General features: G+C 33.3%; 1 protein-coding gene across 2 annotated transcripts in view; it reads right to left on the bottom strand.

The window, feature by feature from the left end:
* LOC133336306 (serine/threonine-protein kinase N) overlaps positions 1-18805 on the bottom strand; it is a 146186-nt gene that overhangs the window by 74800 nt on the left and 52581 nt on the right. Inside the window, exon 1 of one of the 2 annotated variants that reach the window (XM_061544591.1) lies at positions 10706-10807. The exons of the other annotated variant lie outside the window; for it this stretch is intronic. Coding sequence (XP_061400575.1) covers positions 10706-10774 — 69 coding nt within the window. The 5' untranslated portion in view covers positions 10775-10807. Of the gene's footprint in view, positions 1-10705; positions 10808-18805 lie in introns of those variants that run through there. 2 annotated transcript variants of the gene reach the window in all.

Raw genomic sequence — 18805 nt, 5'->3', positions numbered from 1 at the left:
AAGGATTTTAAACGAATTAAATTAATAAAAAATAACCAATTTTTTTCTTTATATAATAAGTCATGAGATTAAAACAAATAACGACTTCTTAATGAAAAAAAAAATTAAAATATGTTTTTCATCGACTATCAGACCAACTGATTTTTTAAAGAATATGTTTTAAGGACGTGTATTTTTAAACAATTATTTTTTCAATGTTCCGTACTATAATAGACATGCATTTTTAAAAGTATATTTTTCAAGGACCACCCGCCAAAAATCTTTGATTGTTTTTTAAGAATACATTTGAAGGACCCACAGAATAAAATTCGTAGGTTTTCATTGAACATTTTATCAAGGATCCATAGGCAATGATTTTTTTAAAAATATTTTTTAGGACCCACAAACTAAGAATCAGGAATTTTTTAAGAATTTTTTTTTTAAAGACTCACACCAACAAGCATGGATTTTTAAAGACATTTTTTAAGGACCCACAAACAAATAGGCGTGAATTTTCAAAGAATATTTTTTCAAGAGTTGGCAGACTAAAAGGCGTGGATTTTTAAAGAATATTTTTTCAAGAGTCGGCAGACTAAAAGGCGTGGATTTTTAAAGAATATTTTTTCAAGAGTCGGCAGACTAAAAGGCGTGGATTTTTAAAGAATATTTTTTCAAGAGCCGGCAGACTAAAAGGCGTGGATTTTTAAAGAATATTTTTTCAAGAGCCGGCAGACTAAAAGGCGTGGATTTTTAAAGAATATTTTTTCAAGAGCCGGCAGCCTAAAAGGCGTGGATTTTTAAAGAATATTTTTTCAAGAGTCGGCAGACTAAAAGGCGTGGATTTTTAAAGAATATTTTTTCAAGAGTCGGCAGACTAAAAGGCATGGATTTTTAAAGAATATTTTTTCAAGAGACGGCAGACTAAAAGGCGTGGATTTTTAAAGAATATTTTTTAAGAACCCACAGAATAATAGGAGTGGATTGTTAAAGAATATTTTTTAAGAACCCACAGAATAATAGGAGTGGATTTTTCAAAGAATATTTTTGGATTTTTAAAGAAAATTTTTTCAAGGACCTGCAGACCAAAAGGCTTGGATTTTTTAAATATTTTTTTTTTCAAGAACCCACTGAATAATGGGCGTGGCTTTTTTAAAGATTTTTTTCAAGAACCCACTGAATAATAGGCGTGGCTTTTTTTAAGATTTTTTTCAAGGACCCACTGAATAATAAGCTTGGATTTTTTAAAGATTTTTTTCAAGAATCCACAGGATAACAGGAGTGGATTTTTTAATGAATATCTTTCAAGAATAATAGGCGTGGATTTTTAACGAATATTTTTTTAAGAACCCATAGAATAATAGGTGTGGATTTTTTAAAGAATAGCTTTCCAGAATAATAGGTGGGGATTTTTTAAGGAAGTTTTTGTCAAGAACCCACTGAATAGTAGGTTTTGCTTATCTAAAAGAAATATTCGAAAAGAAAATAATTAGCCTTATTTATTGTATATATCTAGAATGGGGTAATCTGATACCGATGATAATTATCAAAACAAAAAAATTAAGTCTCACGCTGTTCCCCACCATATCAACAACAAATAGAGATAATGCCTCCGAGTTGTTGTCACTGCTGTTGTTGTTCTTTTGGCACCATCATCCAACAAACAATTGATATCATCAAAATAGCTGCAATAATCAACAGGTTCCATATTTAGACCATAAAAGGAAGTGGACAAAAAAAGAGAAACACGACCAGACAACAGATAGCAAAAAATATCAGGCATCCATACACACACACACACAAACAAAACAACAGACATGCGAACGCCACTTAGAGGCAGCAGACAAGGCTCTGCAAACAATTTTGGCGTAACGTTGAAAAGGAAAGGGAAAAAATGCGTGCAACAGTGTAATCATGAAAACAAAACAAAACCTAAAGAAGAAGAAGAAGAACAACAACAGAATGAACAGAACAACTAAACGGAAGGATGGAGCGAGAGACAGCCGGCCGGACGAATATAAATGCGGTTTCAAAATAAATAAAAATGCCGCTTTTCATTGCAAATATGCATGGTGGTGTCCACCAACTAGATAATACAACAACAATAACAACAACTAAACGCATAACGTCATCATCATCGTTGTTGCTGTTGTTTGTTTTCAATACAAAATTGTAAATAAAAATAAAAAATGAGAATTAAAAAAACAATTTGTCGTGATAATTATAGCACAGTATATTCCCTAGCGGGGCGGGGCGGCAACAAAATACCATTTTTTTCGAAATATACACGTTCACGTATGGATGGATAATAAACGGCAGCAAGGTCAGGAAGGAAGCATTCAATTCAAACACGAAATCCAAAATAAATAAAAAAAACATTGTTCACACAAGAGTTATATAAACAGCAACAAATATTCACGACCATTAGCAACAAAAAAAATTATAGTGATATCAAGGAATATGCAAGCACAGTATTCGGAAGGAGAAACTTAATATTTTAGAAATATTTTAAAACACAGGATGTGACTTTAAAAAAGAACATTTTTTTCAAGGACCAGCTGAGCTAAAAACTTTGATTTTGTGAAAAAAATAATTGTAGAAATATCTGGCGTGGATTTTATAAAGAACTATTTTCAAGGACTATCTGACCTTGTGGACTAAGTTTTAAAGACGGTTTTTTACAAAAATATATATTTTTTTAAGAATTACATCTGGAAATGTTTTCTAAGCTCACATACATACTTTTAAGAACAAGTCGAAATCCACTATGTTGGATTTGTCGATAATGTCGATAAAATCGGAGAAATTATCGAAGTTGGCCGGCATGTTAACCGTCGTAACATCGCCCAGGAGCTAAAAATCGACCATAAAACTGTTTTAAACTATCTACACAAAACTGCATTCAAAAAGAAGCTCGATGTTTGGGTGCCACACCAATTAACAGAGAAATTAGGATGGATCGAATTTCCACCTGCGAAGCCTTGGCCAAACGGAATGAGATAGACCCATTTCTTAAACGTAGAAATGGATCACATACAATAACCCTGTGCGAAAACGATTGTTGTCAAAGAGTGGCGAATCACCTCAAACGTTGCCCAAACCAAGACTAACGACCAGGAAGGTTCTGCTATGCATTTGGTGGGGATTATTTATTATGAGTTGCTTCCATATGGCCAAATGCTAAATTCTGATCTCTACTGTCAACAACTGGACCTCTTTGAAAATAGCAATTGACCAGAAACGGCCAGAATTGGCCAAAACAGGAGAGGTGTCGTGTTCCACCAGAACAACGCTAGGCCACACACATCTACAGTGACTCGCCAGAAACTTCGGCATACAGTCCGGCACCATTATTATTTTTTCTTGCATTGCTAAATTTCTTTAATGTTAAGAAATTGGTATCCAGGGAGGATTGTGAAAATCGACTACTAGAGTTTTTTTTTTTGCAAATAGAGAGCAGGTCTTCTATAAGAAAGGCCCACATCGGACATTCCGAAGCATGTTAAATAAAGTCCTATAGTTCATATAAAAATAATGGATTTCTTTTTCCCCAAACTAATATGTTTAATGTGCCAACGGACTGTTAGACCTTAAAGTAAAAAATTTCAAGGATTAACAGAGGCTCGGATAAATAAAATAAGGAGTGGTTAGGTACTGATAGATTTCTCGTAAAGTATCGATGAAACAATTTCAGATTTATGCTGGTTGGAAGGGTGACATTTCGCAGCAATGTTCAGTAATTTTTGATGTTAAAGATGCACCTCGCACAGGTAGACCGGTGACCGAAAATGTCGATAACATCGGAGAAATTATCGAAGTTGACCGGCATGTTAGCAGTCGTAAAATCGCCTAGGAGTTAAAAATCAACCATAAATGTTTTAAACCATAAAAATAATAATAATAATAATGGATTTCTTTTTTCCCCAACCTAATATATACGATTATCAGAATAGAAGTATTATTTTAAATGTATATGGGCTATTTTATATATATTTTATATAAACTCCGCAAAAAACAGCAGTCAGCACTAAAATTGTATTTTTGTTAGTTTGCTCGTTTTTTTTCATTGTTCAAATCAACAGCCACCCTTTCTCCTCTGCAAATCTACAAAATTTTGTATGAAACTGCTAAAAACTTTTTGAACAAATTAATTTAATTTTACTTCATTGATATTACAACACATTATTTCACAGCAACAATAAAAATAAAAATTAAACAACAACATCAACAATAATAAACAACAACAACAAATTATGACACGAAAACTGTGTGTGACAAAATTCCAGCAATAAATACATTAGACGGCAATAATGTCATTAAATAGCAAAAAATCGAATTAAGGCAGCAACAACAACAATAAAAATCATTGGTGATAATGATGATGACAACGGCACACGAGTGTATCGATGGCGGTGTTTGATGGTGATGACGGTGACGGGATGAGACTACAACAGCCAATCAACAGAAATAACACCAACAAAAGTGGGAAATAAAAATAACAAAAACAAAAATTATTGGCACTTCATTTCACTGTTGTCGCTATTTTTTAAATATATTTTCCTTTTTACAGAAAAATATTCATTCATCACGTTCGAATTATTTCTCTAGAGAAGGGTGAAAAATGGAAAGCATTACAAAATGTGCCGGAACTGTTATGGATATTTAGGGGTTTAGGAGACAGAGACAGTCAAGCAATATTATTGACAAATTACTTCGACTGGTGCAAGTTGAAGTCAGTAGTATCGTTTGACTCCTAGAAAGGAAAGGTCGGTCAGTATTTGAAAAAAAAAAAAACAGATGTGATAAACTAAAAATGGGGACATTTAAAAAAAATCTGCCAAGTCGATTATCATGGATTTTTTTTAATCTCTGAAGTCTTATCATGGCAAAATAGTCAGCCTTAATCCCAGTTTGTTGGTTTTATAAAACAAGTACGTATTAGAGGGGAAAGTATGGCATTATCCGCCAAGGCGCAATGCAGGAAGGACTATTGCTTCGAACCCAGCCACTGATCCTCACTATTTTCCTTAGTTTTTTATTGTGATATTCTTTCCATAAGCTATTTATAGTTTCTGGAGATAACACTACTGGACTCTAAAATCTATACATTTTAGACATTACAAATATGGGTAATTTTCTCTCTCTCTCTTTCTCTCACACACCTAAAGTGTCACTAAAATGTCATTAGCAAAATGCATGAAAATCAAAAAAAAAAAAAAAGTAGTAATAAAAGAAAATAAAACCCAACAACTTTTATGCAATCAGGAAATAATTAATAACTGCACATTTTGAGAGGGGGACCAACACTCTTGAGTAATGTATACTTCGAAATACGTGTGTTCATCCGTCTGTCCACAATAATGTGTCAGACAGAGAATGTGTCTTTATTGCCGTTAATTTCAATTCAATTTTTTGTATTACTTGCTGTTGTTGTTGTCATCATGTATTGTTTTTGCTCAGCGTTTTCTTTGCTTGTCTTCAAGCCGTCGCCGCCATCCATCCATCCAAAGAATGCAATGACAGCAAAACTAATTAACAAAAATATTTGTGTTAATTAGGAAATGTATATAGGAAAGCAACAGCAGCAACAACAACAAAGACAATGTAATGGAATACGAATGCAATACAACAACAGCAACGACAAGAAAAATTACTTAACAAATACTTTTATTAATGTAATTTGTTTGTTATAAAACATATAAATGATATTCTTTCTAAAGAAATTTGTAAATGACACCTACATATAGCAATATTAGAAATTTAAAATTTTCCATATTTTACACTTTGTGAAGAAGTTTGTGGAAGCTGATATAGGTTTAATAGAATATTACGATGTGCAAAGTTCGGATGAAATCTGACACAACACATTCGCCTTATATAGGATTAAGAAATTAATGGCATTTTGTGGTGGAGGTACTAAAGTGGGCCGATGGGTCCCATCTACGGACTTGATCTATGTTTCTCAAATATACACGCCATACTCTTGATATTGAATATGCAATTTTTCAAAATATTCGGCACTTTGCGAAAGGAAAAAAACGATATTTCCCATATTCGAAATTAATTTTAGTTTGGAAACAATATTACAATGTTCAAAGTTTTGGATGAAAACTGTTACTATCTTTGAGAGATATCGTCCTCACCAGCTAGCAAGATTGACAGATGTGATCTGCAACGAAGTTGGTTCAAAGAAATATGGAGTCTAAAACTAATATTTCGATGAGGCATATTTAAAATTTGTATACTATTATAAGCCGTTAGGCTAAGGATATCAAAATCTAGGCGGCTGATATACCACACATACATATATGAGAGTTTCATCGATTGCCATAATATTTGTAAAAAATCAACATGAAAAAATATTTAAAAATCATTTTTTTTATTGAAGATTTTTTAAATTTTGTTCAAACCTTGTCTTTTTGTAAGTGTCTCTTGTTATGGATTTAAAAAAATATATTTTTTTTCAAAGAGTGAATTTTTAATAATATCAAGTCGGGGAAAAATAAATCCATTATTTTTTCGGCAGATGGCTGTACTGATAGATTTCTCGTAAAGTATCGATCAAGCAATTTCAGGTTTATGCTCGTTGGAAGGGTGACATTTCGCAGAAAAAAATATGTTGCTGTTTTTTGTTTGGTGCATTCAGTTGTGAGTTGCAGGGTGTTAAAAATGAAAGTGACCAAAGAGAAAATTCGGTACATTTTACAGTTTTTCTTTGACAAAGGCGAAAATGCAAGCCAAGCGGCTAAAATTCTGAATGGTGTTCATGGATTTCGTTTCAGGGTATTAAAGCTTTGTTCAGACCCAAGTGTTTGTAACGCCGCGAAATATTGGTCCCAGACCTTTAAGTATACCGATCCTTTAAGTATACCGATCGTAATTTTTCGACTAGCTGAGTCGATATAGGAATGTGTGTCCGTCCGTCTGTCCATTACAATTAGTAAACACGATACAGGTCACAGTTATGGGCCAATCTTCAAGAAATTTTGCATGTAGGATGGGTTCTGGCCAATGAATACCCTTATTTTTGGTAAAGATTCGTCAATTTTTTGGGGATGAAATAGATCAAAAATTTTTTTTGTCTGATTATCTGGTCGCTCCAGAGGCCACAATTATGGTCCAAACATCGCGAATTTTTACATGGAGAAGAGGGTCGGGACAATGAATAAGCTTACCGGTTTTGATAAAGATCGGCCAATATTTAGCTGGTCAAATGGACCCTGACTTTTGTGTGAAAAATGACCAACTTTTTATTCTATAGAGTATATATTTACCCCTAAAGGCCATAGACCCGTGAAGTTGATAATATATCCAAGAGGAGTAGTTGACCTTTAAATTGATAAATATTATATTGTCGTATGTACTCGGATGTGGGAGTTAGACTTAAATATTTACTTACGGTGTCATATAGTGGACCGAAAACTTAACTTTTTGTACTTTTTCGAGTCGATCTATAGAAGCCACAACTGTACTGAATATTAGTAATATTTGTTGACTTATAGTCGGTCAATATGGTGCAAATATCACGAAATATTGCCCAAGCTCAGAATATAGGACCACAGAAAGATAGAATTTCGTGGAAGTTGTGTAGGGTATCATATAGTCGGCCCCGCCCAACTATACTGATCCGTTCACTGGTTTAAAATTGTATTTTTTGATGTATTATTTTCAAGTTGATTTTTCCATATGAAAAATTATATATTAACAGAAGATTTTGGTTGGCGTTGTCTTTGAATATTCTCCGTAAAATCTCTATTTCTAAAGATGAGATGCAGAAGGGTATTCTACCTATATAATGGCAGACACGTGCAGTAATGTTTTTTACAAAGAAAAATAAAAGTAAACCTATTTTTATTTAAAAGTCTTAATAAAATATGTTCATACTTTTTAAAACAAATTAATATGTTTGAGTTGTAATAAATACGCCCTGAATGAATTATTAGCTTTGTAAATAAAAAACAAACACGTTGCTGTAAAATTTTATGTGTTGTTTGAGGTATTCTGTTTTGTTTTTTTTTATATTCCAAAAAAACTTAAATTGTTTCAACAAAAAAATAAAACAACAACAAAATGTTTGATAAAATCCATAATTTTTTTTTTCTTCTTGTTATTCGATTTTTTTATTATTGTAAAATATTGTAAACAAACAGTCAATCAAGTCCAAGATACAATAACAAAGTTTCAAGGTTATTTTTTTGAATTGTGATTAGAGGGTGGGGAACAAACATTAATTGTTTGATGTAAATTTTATTGGCTGAGGGGGGGGTTTTCATCAAAGACGGAGTATTCTCCGTCTAGAAAACATTGTCCAGCATATCAGCCACTCAAAAATTCGACTAGGTCAGTTAGTTAGTTAGCTAATGAATGCTAATAAAACATTTAGGGGAATATCTTTAAACAAAAAACCCCACAACATTACACATTCAATTGTGTGATCAAACAAACAAAAACAACAACTAACGTGGCACCCCAAAGAAAACCACAGCCCAAATTGTAACCTCCAAAAATGGCCTTTGACAAAAAAATTACAAAAAACAAGAAAACAAAACAAACTAAAAATCCACAACCCACACATTTGCCTAACCTCTGTAACGGGCGGACGGACAGATATAAACCATAAACTAAATATTACAGCAATACTAACAACAACAACTGCTATAACATAAAGTCTATGACTTGAGACCTGCTTGCTGCTCGATCGCTCTTCAATCGAGTTTTAGTGTCAATCAATTGCAGTGCCGTTTTGTCGAACCACAAGAGCCATTGAACCAAATCATTCACTCATTCAGTGAGTCAGTCAAGTCAGACTGTCAGTCGCTGCTAAGCCAATCTTTCAAGTCCGTTCATTGCCGCCTTTACGACAAAACGGAAGTTTTGTTTTAAAACTCTTTAACACAAAAAAAGGTCGATGTTGTTGTTGTGAGTTTTTTGTCGGCTATTTGTTATGGGGATGAGGGTGGTGGTTTTGGTGTATGGATACTTGTTATCGTTTAAAGTTTGAACAAAATAAAACACTTGTTTTTTTCTTTCGAAACATCTTTGCTTGAATTATGGTAAAGTTTCACTTCTTTATTTGGTTTTAAGAGTTTGTTTGGCAATTGGATGTTTTTCAACAAATAATTGATCAACAATTGTGTCAATATTTATTTTAAATAATATAATAAAATTGAAACAAATTCATAATTTATAAAGGAGCATTTAAAAACACAAATCTATCAAAGTTGAGATATTATGAGACATTTTATAACCTCAACAATACAGAGAATTTCCTATAAACTTCTGGAGCATTCTTTTAGTAGAAGAACGCTATAATTTTTGTAAAAATGTGTTATTATACCCTCCACCATAGTATGGAGGGTATATTAATTTTGTTTTTCCGTTTGTAAATCATCGCAATAATAATTTCGGACCATATAAAGTATATCGTTAGCTAAATTGCAAAAAGGCGTAACTAACAAAAAATTGAAAATTGACTTTTTGAATGAATATTGTGAATGTCAATAAACTACATGTGTTGACATTCAAAAATTCAATTTTCAATTTTTTGTTAGTTACGGCTTTTTTGCAATTTAGCTAACGATATATATGCTTGATCAGCATAAAATTATATCACGATATAGCCATGTCCGTCTGTCTGTCTGACCGTCTGTCTGTTGTAATCACTCTAGCGTCTAAACGAATTGAGATAGATCGCCAACATTTTGCATAGAGTCGTATTTTGTCTGCAAGCAGGTCATGTACGAAGATGGGCTTTATCGGTCCACGTTTAGGTATAGTTCCCATATAAGGGTATCTCCCAATTTTCGGTATCTAGGGGTTCTTGAGCGCGTTTTTCAACCGAATTCACTGAATTTTGCTACATTGGGATCTTATTGGGTACTAAATGTCTCTACAAAGAATTATAAATATAGGTCCAATTTTTCTGGTAGCCCCCATATATCGGTACCTCCTAATTTTCAGTATTTTGGGGGGTTTTGATCGTATTTTTCCACCGAAATAGCTGTAATTTAATACTATGAGTTCTTAATATGTAGCAAATCTCTCCACAAAAAAATATGAATATAGGTCAACTTTTTCGGATAGCTCCCATATAAGGGTACCCCCCCAATTTTCGGTATTTTGGGGTTCTTGAGCACGTTTTTCAACCGAATTTGTTGCAATTTGGTATTTTGTAGTCGTATATGGTAACAAATCTCCCTACCAAAAATTATTAATATTCGCCCCCCCCCCCTTTTTGGGGTAGTCCCCATATAACCCCCTTTTTTATATTAAAATAGTTATCTGATTTCTTCCGCGTTTTGAGTTTGGTTATAATAATCTGTTGTAATCATTTCACCTGCGGAGGATAGCGAGATAAAAAATTAGAACGGATTTGGTCTAAAGAAAAATGGGGCCTAGAACCAATATTTCGGTGAGGCACATTTTCACCGTGTTAAAGTGTATACACCTTCATTAGCCATAAGGGTGAGGGTAAAAATATCCATTAAAAATTTCTGAAATTTGTATTATGGTTTACATAATCCGTTTTTAGAAATGTCGGCATAGGTCCACTTTTTGGTATGTTATCCATATTTTCATTTCTAGTACATGTCAGTATATCTATGGTGGAGGGTATCCAATGTTCGGCCCGGCCGAACTTAACGCTTTTTCACTTGTTTTCATATTATTAATATATATTTATATAATAATTTATGTTTTTATATTAATTAATCTTAATTAAAATACCTACATGTATATATCCTTTAATGCGTGTTCTCAAATCCTTTAAGAACACCATATTTATTGCCAACGAGGTCATGATGATGGCGACGATGATGGAGATGCTGGAACTGCTAATCTAATGCTGGTGATGCCGATTGCGACAGCCCAGCATTGTCCAAAATGGCAATCTCAATTTCAAGAAGCGAGGAAATTTAACTGTCTTATGTTACAAACAAAAGATATGGTAACACTGTTTACACATTTAAATCGATTTTCTGTTATAATTTTCTTCTTAATTCATGCATTTTTCAATTCTTTATTCAATTTTTTATTTCATTATTAAAACAACAAAAAACTGGGCACATTTTTTATTGTTGCTACGGATGATGATGACGTATATTTTTTATGATAATAAAACAATGCTAAAGGAAAAATATTAAAAACAAAAAATGAATATACTATATTCACAATATTTGTTTTAAAAACTTTTTTTCACACACACACTAACACACATATATAATTATATACATATATATTATTTAGATATATATGTTTTTTTTAGAAAAATGGAACTACAACGCAATTTCAGTGGCGTTGACAAATTTATTTTTATTTCACTCTCGTGTTTTGACGTTGCGAAAAAAAACGGAATGGAAGATCGGAGGCATGGAGGAAGGAGAAAGATGTGAAGAAGAAGCTGGCAATTTGTTGTGTGTGTTGGTTTTGCGAATTAAATGAGGCATAGAAAAACCACAAACAAAAAACACTGTTGCAAATTGTAATGCTGCCTTAATTTTATGGAGGCAACAAAATTGTGGCAGAATTTGTTGTCTCTAAATGAACAGCTAATCCAAAACTATTTCCATTTCATTTACAAGTTCAATTTTATTGCCAAAAATATAAGTATTCCGTATAAGCAATGGCAGTCCATCATGGAGAGGAGGTGTGAAGGGTGAGGCAATGTGTATTGGAAATTGCATCGCCTTTTGCCTTCTCGTTAATATTCAATTATGTTCTAGTTGCCAAAAAACCAATGACGACGTTGACTGTCGATGATTAAGACAAGTTGCAAGTCAAAATACAAACCTGCAAAGAAAATAAACAAAGTGGAAAAAATTGTATTAGTTTAAAATGTTTAGAAAAAAATAAAGAAAAAAATAGAAATAAAAAATAACAAAATATAAATATTTAGTTTTTCTGATGATATTTATAATTAGTTAATAAATTTAAATAAATGAAGAAGAAAAACGTCGTTAGGTTCGTGAGCACCGAACCATGAAGTAGACATTCATAAAATCGATCGGGAATTGTATATGGGGGCTATGCCATGGTAAACGATAACCTAAACTATAAAAAAATTAAAGTTAATTCGATACCCAAAATACTCAAAAATGGGATGTAGGGTTATGTGGGGCCTACCCCGAAACTTGGGTATAATTTTTGAGATTGGAATACAAAATATAAAATTACAGCCTATTTGTTTGAAAAATACCGAAATTTGGAATGTATCCTGAAAAGTGTACCAATAAAGAGCATTTTTGATAGGAAGAGTAAAATGATTGACTGACTGACTTAACGATTCATCAAGGCTTAGATGAAACGACTGGAGCTAGAGCCTTGAAATTTGGGGTGAAGGTCACTCTTGGTCCAAAGGGGTCAGATAAGGCTTGTTTTTTTTTTAATTTATACTAGAACGGCACGAAAAGTACTAAATGTGGTACCATTTGTATTTGGCGAACAGGTAGAGCTCTGAAATTTGGATTGAGGATCGTTGATGGAGTGTAGAATAGACTAGGGTTTTATACAATCGAACTATAACTATCCGAATAGTACTAAAATGTACTAAATTTGGTACAATCCCGTAGCATGTGAATGGATAGAGCTAACAACATGAAATTTGGAATGCGAATCAAATTGAGATGTAGAGTCTATATAAGGATGTAGTTTTGAAAGCGCGTACTTATGTATACGAAAATTACTATATGGTACTTCATTTGGTACAATTTTTAATTGAAGGTACAAATGGAGCTGGAATCCTTAACATTTGAAATTAACATTACCGCCGGAGTGTAGGATTGGAATTTGTACGTAGTTTTGGAAATTTTTTACTTATGTGTACGATAATAGTACCAAATCGTACTATAATTGGTACAATATAGGTTTGATAGAGCTGGAATTTTGGAAGTTTTGGATATTCTTACTGATATGAACTAAATTTGGTACAATTTAAATTTTGGGTTAACCGACGATTGATGTTTTGGAAACCAAATGTGGATTCAGGTGAACCGATTGAGCTGGAATCTTGAAATTTGACGTTAGGATGACTGTTGGGATTTAGAATTGGTCTTTGTAGAAAGTTTTGGAAATTCGTACTAATTGAGTACTAAATTTGGTAGAATTAAAATTTTGGATGAACCGATAGAGGTAGAATGCTGATATTTAGAGTGGGACCCTAACTCCAAATTTCAGCCGGATTGAGATATGTAGGAAGGTTTGGAAATTTGTACTAAATGGTACCTTTAGAGGGGGCTCTTCTCTTAGAAGAAACTTTGGTCATAAAAAAATTGTTGTAACCTCTACAATAAAATGAATAGTTTATAGAAGACTTATTTTAACTATGGGAGATCCTTCGAGCTTTTTTACGGAAGACCTTTGGAATATCGTAATATAGGTCAAAGAATTTCTTATAAATTATCTGTAGGCAGAAGATCAGCATGGGATATTCGAAGTAGATCTTCTGCTATTTAGCCTTATATTTATAAAATCCCAATAGAGGGTCTCCATATGGGTCAAATATTTGCAAAGCCTCTTTTAACTCCTGTATAATAACTTCTAGAGGTCACCTGCGGTTTTATATAGTCAGAATCGTTTAGATTTAATAAATGTCCATACACAATCTCTACAGATCATCTATAGGTCTTGATTTAGCCGAAAGAATATCCTAGAAATCCTATATAGCTAAAAAAAATTGTTGACCGATATTCCAGAAGTACTTAACATCTGTATGATAGTAATTTTCTTATTATCATTATAAACGATTTCTACTGAAATAGCTTGAAGAGCTTCTAGAATAATAGAATAGAATAATTTCCAATATATCTTTTAATCGACAGGTACTACTGCAGCTATAAAACCTTCTACTGACCTATTGAAAATATTAGATCTTCTAGAGGTCTTCTATTTATAGATTTTCTTTGGATTCAGTTGCTCGATAGAGGTCACTTGCGGTTTTATATAGTCAGAAGCGTTTAGATTTATTATATGTCCATACACAATCTCTACAGATCATCTATAGGTCTTGATTTAGCCGAAAGAATATCCTAAAAATCCTATATAGCTAAAAAAAATTGTTGACCGATATTCCAGAAGTACTTAACATCTGCATGATAGTCATTTTCTTATTGTCATTATAACCGATTTCTACTGAACATAGCTTGAAGAGCTTCTACAGATTTTATAGAATAATTTCCAATATATCTTTTAATCGACAAGTATTACTGCAGCTATAAGACCTTCTACTGACCTATTGATCTTCTAGAGGTCTTCTATTTATAGATTTTCTTTTGGATTCAGTTGCTCGATACGTCTCTGACCTAAGATCCCATTAACAATCGATCGATAAGGACTTTAAAATCTATGTACAGGTCATCCGGGTATATAAGAGGAACTATTTTATTAAAAGCCTATGGTAAAATTTTACAGAGTGTCAAAGGAAAATTTTGACTGAAAATCTTCTGAAGTTCCACTATAGCCAAATGACTTCTTGAAGGTCTTCTATATACTGAAAGCATTTTTACAAACAAAAGTCCCCCTGGAAGTCTTCAATAAACACAAGGCCTTTTATTGCCAAAGACCTTTTTATAGATTTTCTTTTGGATTCAGTAGGTCGATACGCCCGTCTCTGTCTCAATACCTAGGATCTCATAGGGAAACTGAAGCAATGGCTCTATAAGTCAAGATCTAGGAGGCCATCGGAAAGCATACAAAATATATATTTCATATATAACAGATCTCAAATAGGTATTTTAGTTTGCAATCAATTTTTACAATTTGCAAATCGATATACAGGTCATCCGGGTATATAGATTTACTACTTTAGGGCGAGAACCTATTTTTTATAAGCCTATGGTAAAATTTTACATAGTGTCAAAGGAAAAAAATTTGACTGGAAATCTTCTGAAGAACCTCTGAAGATGTTCTATAGACAGATAACTTCTTGAAGGTCTTCTATATGCTGAAAGCATTTTAACAGACAGAAGTCCTCCTGGAGGTCTTCAATTAATACAAGGCCTTTTATTGACGAAGACCTATTTCTTTTGGATTCTCTACGTCCCTGACTCAAGACTAGGATCTCATTAGGACACTGAAGCAATGGCTCTATAAGTACGCATAGAATATATATATATATATATATATATATTTCTGATATAAAAGAATTTAAATATCGATTTTTAGTACTTTCATCCGGATGTATAAGTTCTACTTCTTTAGAAGCTGTTTTATAAGCTGCAAAAGTTACAGTTTATCTAGGAAAAATTAGACTGAATATCTCCAAAAGGTCTTCTATAGATAGAAGAACTTTTGAAGATCCCTTAGAGACTGAAAATCACCTGAAGGTCTTCTATATGCTGATAACCTCCAGAAATCTTTCTGTACGTCTACCATAGACATAAGGCTTTTTATGGACAAAGGCCGATAAATGTTCCTGACTGATCTTGTAACTACAAAAGGCCTCTAGAGATTCTTCAATCTACACAAAATGATATCTTTACAAACTTCCGAGTCGATTTTCAAACATCAAAGTGTTTCCATTGCGCATTCGTTTCTTTACTCCAAATTAATATTAATGATTTGAAATCGAATTTCCCCACCCCAGGTCACATATTAAAATGAAAGTAATGAATAAATGGAAAATATATTACTGTTGCAATGTAAGACAAAAACAGCAATAACAACAAAATAGAAATGTGAAGAACAACAAAAAGGAAAATCAATTAAACTTTGCCTTACAAAGGCCAAAAAAGCTCAAATTCGTGGAAAAGAAGTTTCGACAAAGCCATCCCAAACAAAGTCATAACCAAAGTTAGAGACAGAGAAAAAAGAAAGTGTTTCTATAGCTGTAAATGCAATTTGTTATGAAAACAGAAGAAAAAACAACCACAACAATAATAATAATAATAATGAAAATAATAAAAATCACAACAACTAAAAATAGCTGCGGAACAAAAAGCGGAAGTTTTTTTGTTGATCGGGAAGATACAGGTGATGGCGGTGCTACCAAGGCAGGCAGTCAGTCCGACAGTAGTCAACAACAATGCCAGTGGTAGTAACGTAGAAATATAAAAAAAAATAAATGCAAAATAAACGAAGAAGAAATCCCCCCTTTGGCCACAACAAATTTAAACGAAAAACGTTATCTTTCCTCGAGTCGGAACAAGCGAACGAAATGGATTGGAATGAGAAAAATTAAACTTGTTGTTTTGTATCTTCGTTTATTTTAAAGTTTTCTTTTCTTTGTTTTTGTTTTGCTATCATTTATCTAGGCAAAGATTCTCGGCACCTGTTTTGAAAGCCAAAGGCTTGTCATGCCAATGCGAAACCATTAAAAGCTAGACGCGGCAAAAACACACACAGACCCAACAACAGCAGCAGCTGAGATACTGAGGCTGTCTGCTCGTGGATCATCGGTAGCAGGCAGACAATGGACCTATGGACAAAAAAATATGGATGTTGTTGCTTTTCACTGCAGTTGTGGAAATGCTGGCTAAATTCCCATCATAAAAAGAAAACAAAAAACTGAAGTACTTGGCCTGCATCTACTAGGCAGGCATCTTTCGATGAAGAGACAAAAAATGTATTGTTGTTATTATTGTTTTTTTTGGCATAGTGTAAATACCACATGTACCAGTAGAGAATACCGCTTCTGCCTCTCGAGAAGATGACAACAATGATGGTGGATGTTGGGTTGGAGACAGCAACACGGTTGGCTTTTTCCAGTTCATTTTTTTCCGTTTTTGTGTTTCTACATATAGACATTGTTGTTTTTGTCCAACAACATCAGCAATACGAAGGTACCTACAAGCGCATTAAGTACTCTCAGAGACTATTAAGTTTGTCAAGAAGAAATGCCTCTTCATCGATGGGAAGGAAGGTAGGTAAGGTTTTGCGCCTGTGTACTACTAAAAAATTCTTGAGTAGTTATTTTTTGTCATTAATGCCATTATTATAATTGTTGTTGCTTTGTGTTGTTGTTTGTATATGTTGTTGTAGTTTTTTATTGTAATCTCATCAATGAGAAAATTTATTTATACATTTTTCTTAGCTACACTCGGAAATTTTATGGACCTAAGAAAGATATTCTGTTGTCAGAATATCTGCTCCAGAGGGAGTTCAAGCTCGGGATGATAGATTTTAATCCCCTAAAGATTACCATTCTTGCCTAAATGGTATACTGACAACCTTTAAGTTCTAAAAGGTTTTACACCTACAGATGATCCCTAATGGGTCTTCAATGTCATAGAGTTTTTATAGCTCCAGAAGACCTGTAGAAGGCATTATTTTCCAGAGTTAAAAGACCTATAGAAATTGTTATAAAAATCTCTTGAAGCTCTTCTAACTCTAGATGACTGATAAGGGCCTCCTGCATCCAAAAGACCACCTGAAAATTTAAGCTCTAGGGTACCTATACCTATACAATATACTAGTTCGGGAAATATAGACCTATAGGAAGACTAGAAGACCTATTTAAGGTGCTCTTTATCGAAAATATTTTTCCCGAGAAGACTATTGCGAAGTTGTTATAGATCCGAAGTACTTTCGAAAATTACTCTATTTTAGGTTTAAAATTCAAACAGCAATTAATATAGGAAAACTATTGAAGCTCTGCTAGCTTTAAATATATAAAATTCATATAATGGTGTTTATGGCTATAGCATTCCAGCAAAAGATTCTAAAATTAAAAAATGAAACGATCTTATATAGAAGAAATTCTATTTATTGAAGACTTCTGAAAGATCCTCTATTGCCAAAAGGCCTCTGAAAGGCCTTACAACTCCAGGAAGTTTTTATAGCTCCTGAAGACCTATAGAAGGCATTTTTTGAAAGAGTTCGAAGACCTATACAAATTGTAATAGAAAATCTCTTGAAGCTCTTCTAACTCTAAAAGACATATCTCCTCTAACTCTAGATGACCGATAGAAGTTCATCTAGCTCCAGAGGAAATTTGTATGTGGACATAATGATATAGAAACTTCTGTAATATTTATGACACTATTTTCTATAATTAGCCTGTGGAAGTGGTCCGCTAACTCCGGTTTTAGGCTATACAAATTCGTAAGAGGTTTTCCTGTCCATTGAAAATTTTGCGAATAACTTATAGGACTTTCAGAGAGTTTTCCGACTATAGATGAACAGCAGAAAGGAATTCTGTCCATAGCAGTTCTTCGAAGGTAATTCGCCAATAGAAGCTCTCCGAATGTAATTTGCTGAGAGATGGCATTTGGAGGATCTTCTTTCTATAGAAGACCATTTAAAAATTTATGGCATTTATTACCCGACCTTTTAGTTATAGAAACCTAAACAAGATTTTCCGACTATAGACGAATTTCTTTATGTTAATAAAAGAGGTGCATCTTCTGGCTTTACAAATATTGGGTATATAGAAGAACTTCAGAAGTCGTGTTTTGAGATCTTCAGACAATAGAATACCCATAGAAGAATTTCTTCAAGCTAAAAGACTATTATTATGTATATAAAAGCCCTGCAGCATTTTTCTACCGCTGGAAGTTCAGCAGAAGGGTTGTTAACCACTAGGTCTATAGAAGATATATTGCCTTTAGAGGATCTATAGAGGATTGTTAGCTAAGAAGAGGTATTCAGCATATAGAAGACCTGTGGAAGTATTTCCGCCAACAGAAGTCCTGTATAAGGTATTATGGCCATAAGATCAGATTATCGAATACCCATAGACCTGCAGCATGTTTTCGACTGCTAGAAAATCAGCAGAACGTCAGAACGTGGCCGTTCTATATAAGATATACTGCCTTTAGAGGATCTATAGATGGATTTTGGTTGCAGAAGTCGTGTAGAAGAACTTCGAAATATTGAAGACTTATGCTGCTTTAGATAG

This window comes from Musca vetustissima, unplaced genomic scaffold (assembly GCF_032173495.1).
Source record: "Musca vetustissima isolate MV318-11 ecotype Yass unplaced genomic scaffold, APGP_CSIRO_Mvet_v1 utg2253, whole genome shotgun sequence".
Classification (NCBI taxonomy): Eukaryota; Metazoa; Arthropoda; class Insecta; order Diptera; family Muscidae; genus Musca; species Musca vetustissima.
Note: the sequence above shows the minus strand (reverse complement) of the source record. Positions and strands in the feature narration are given on the sequence as shown.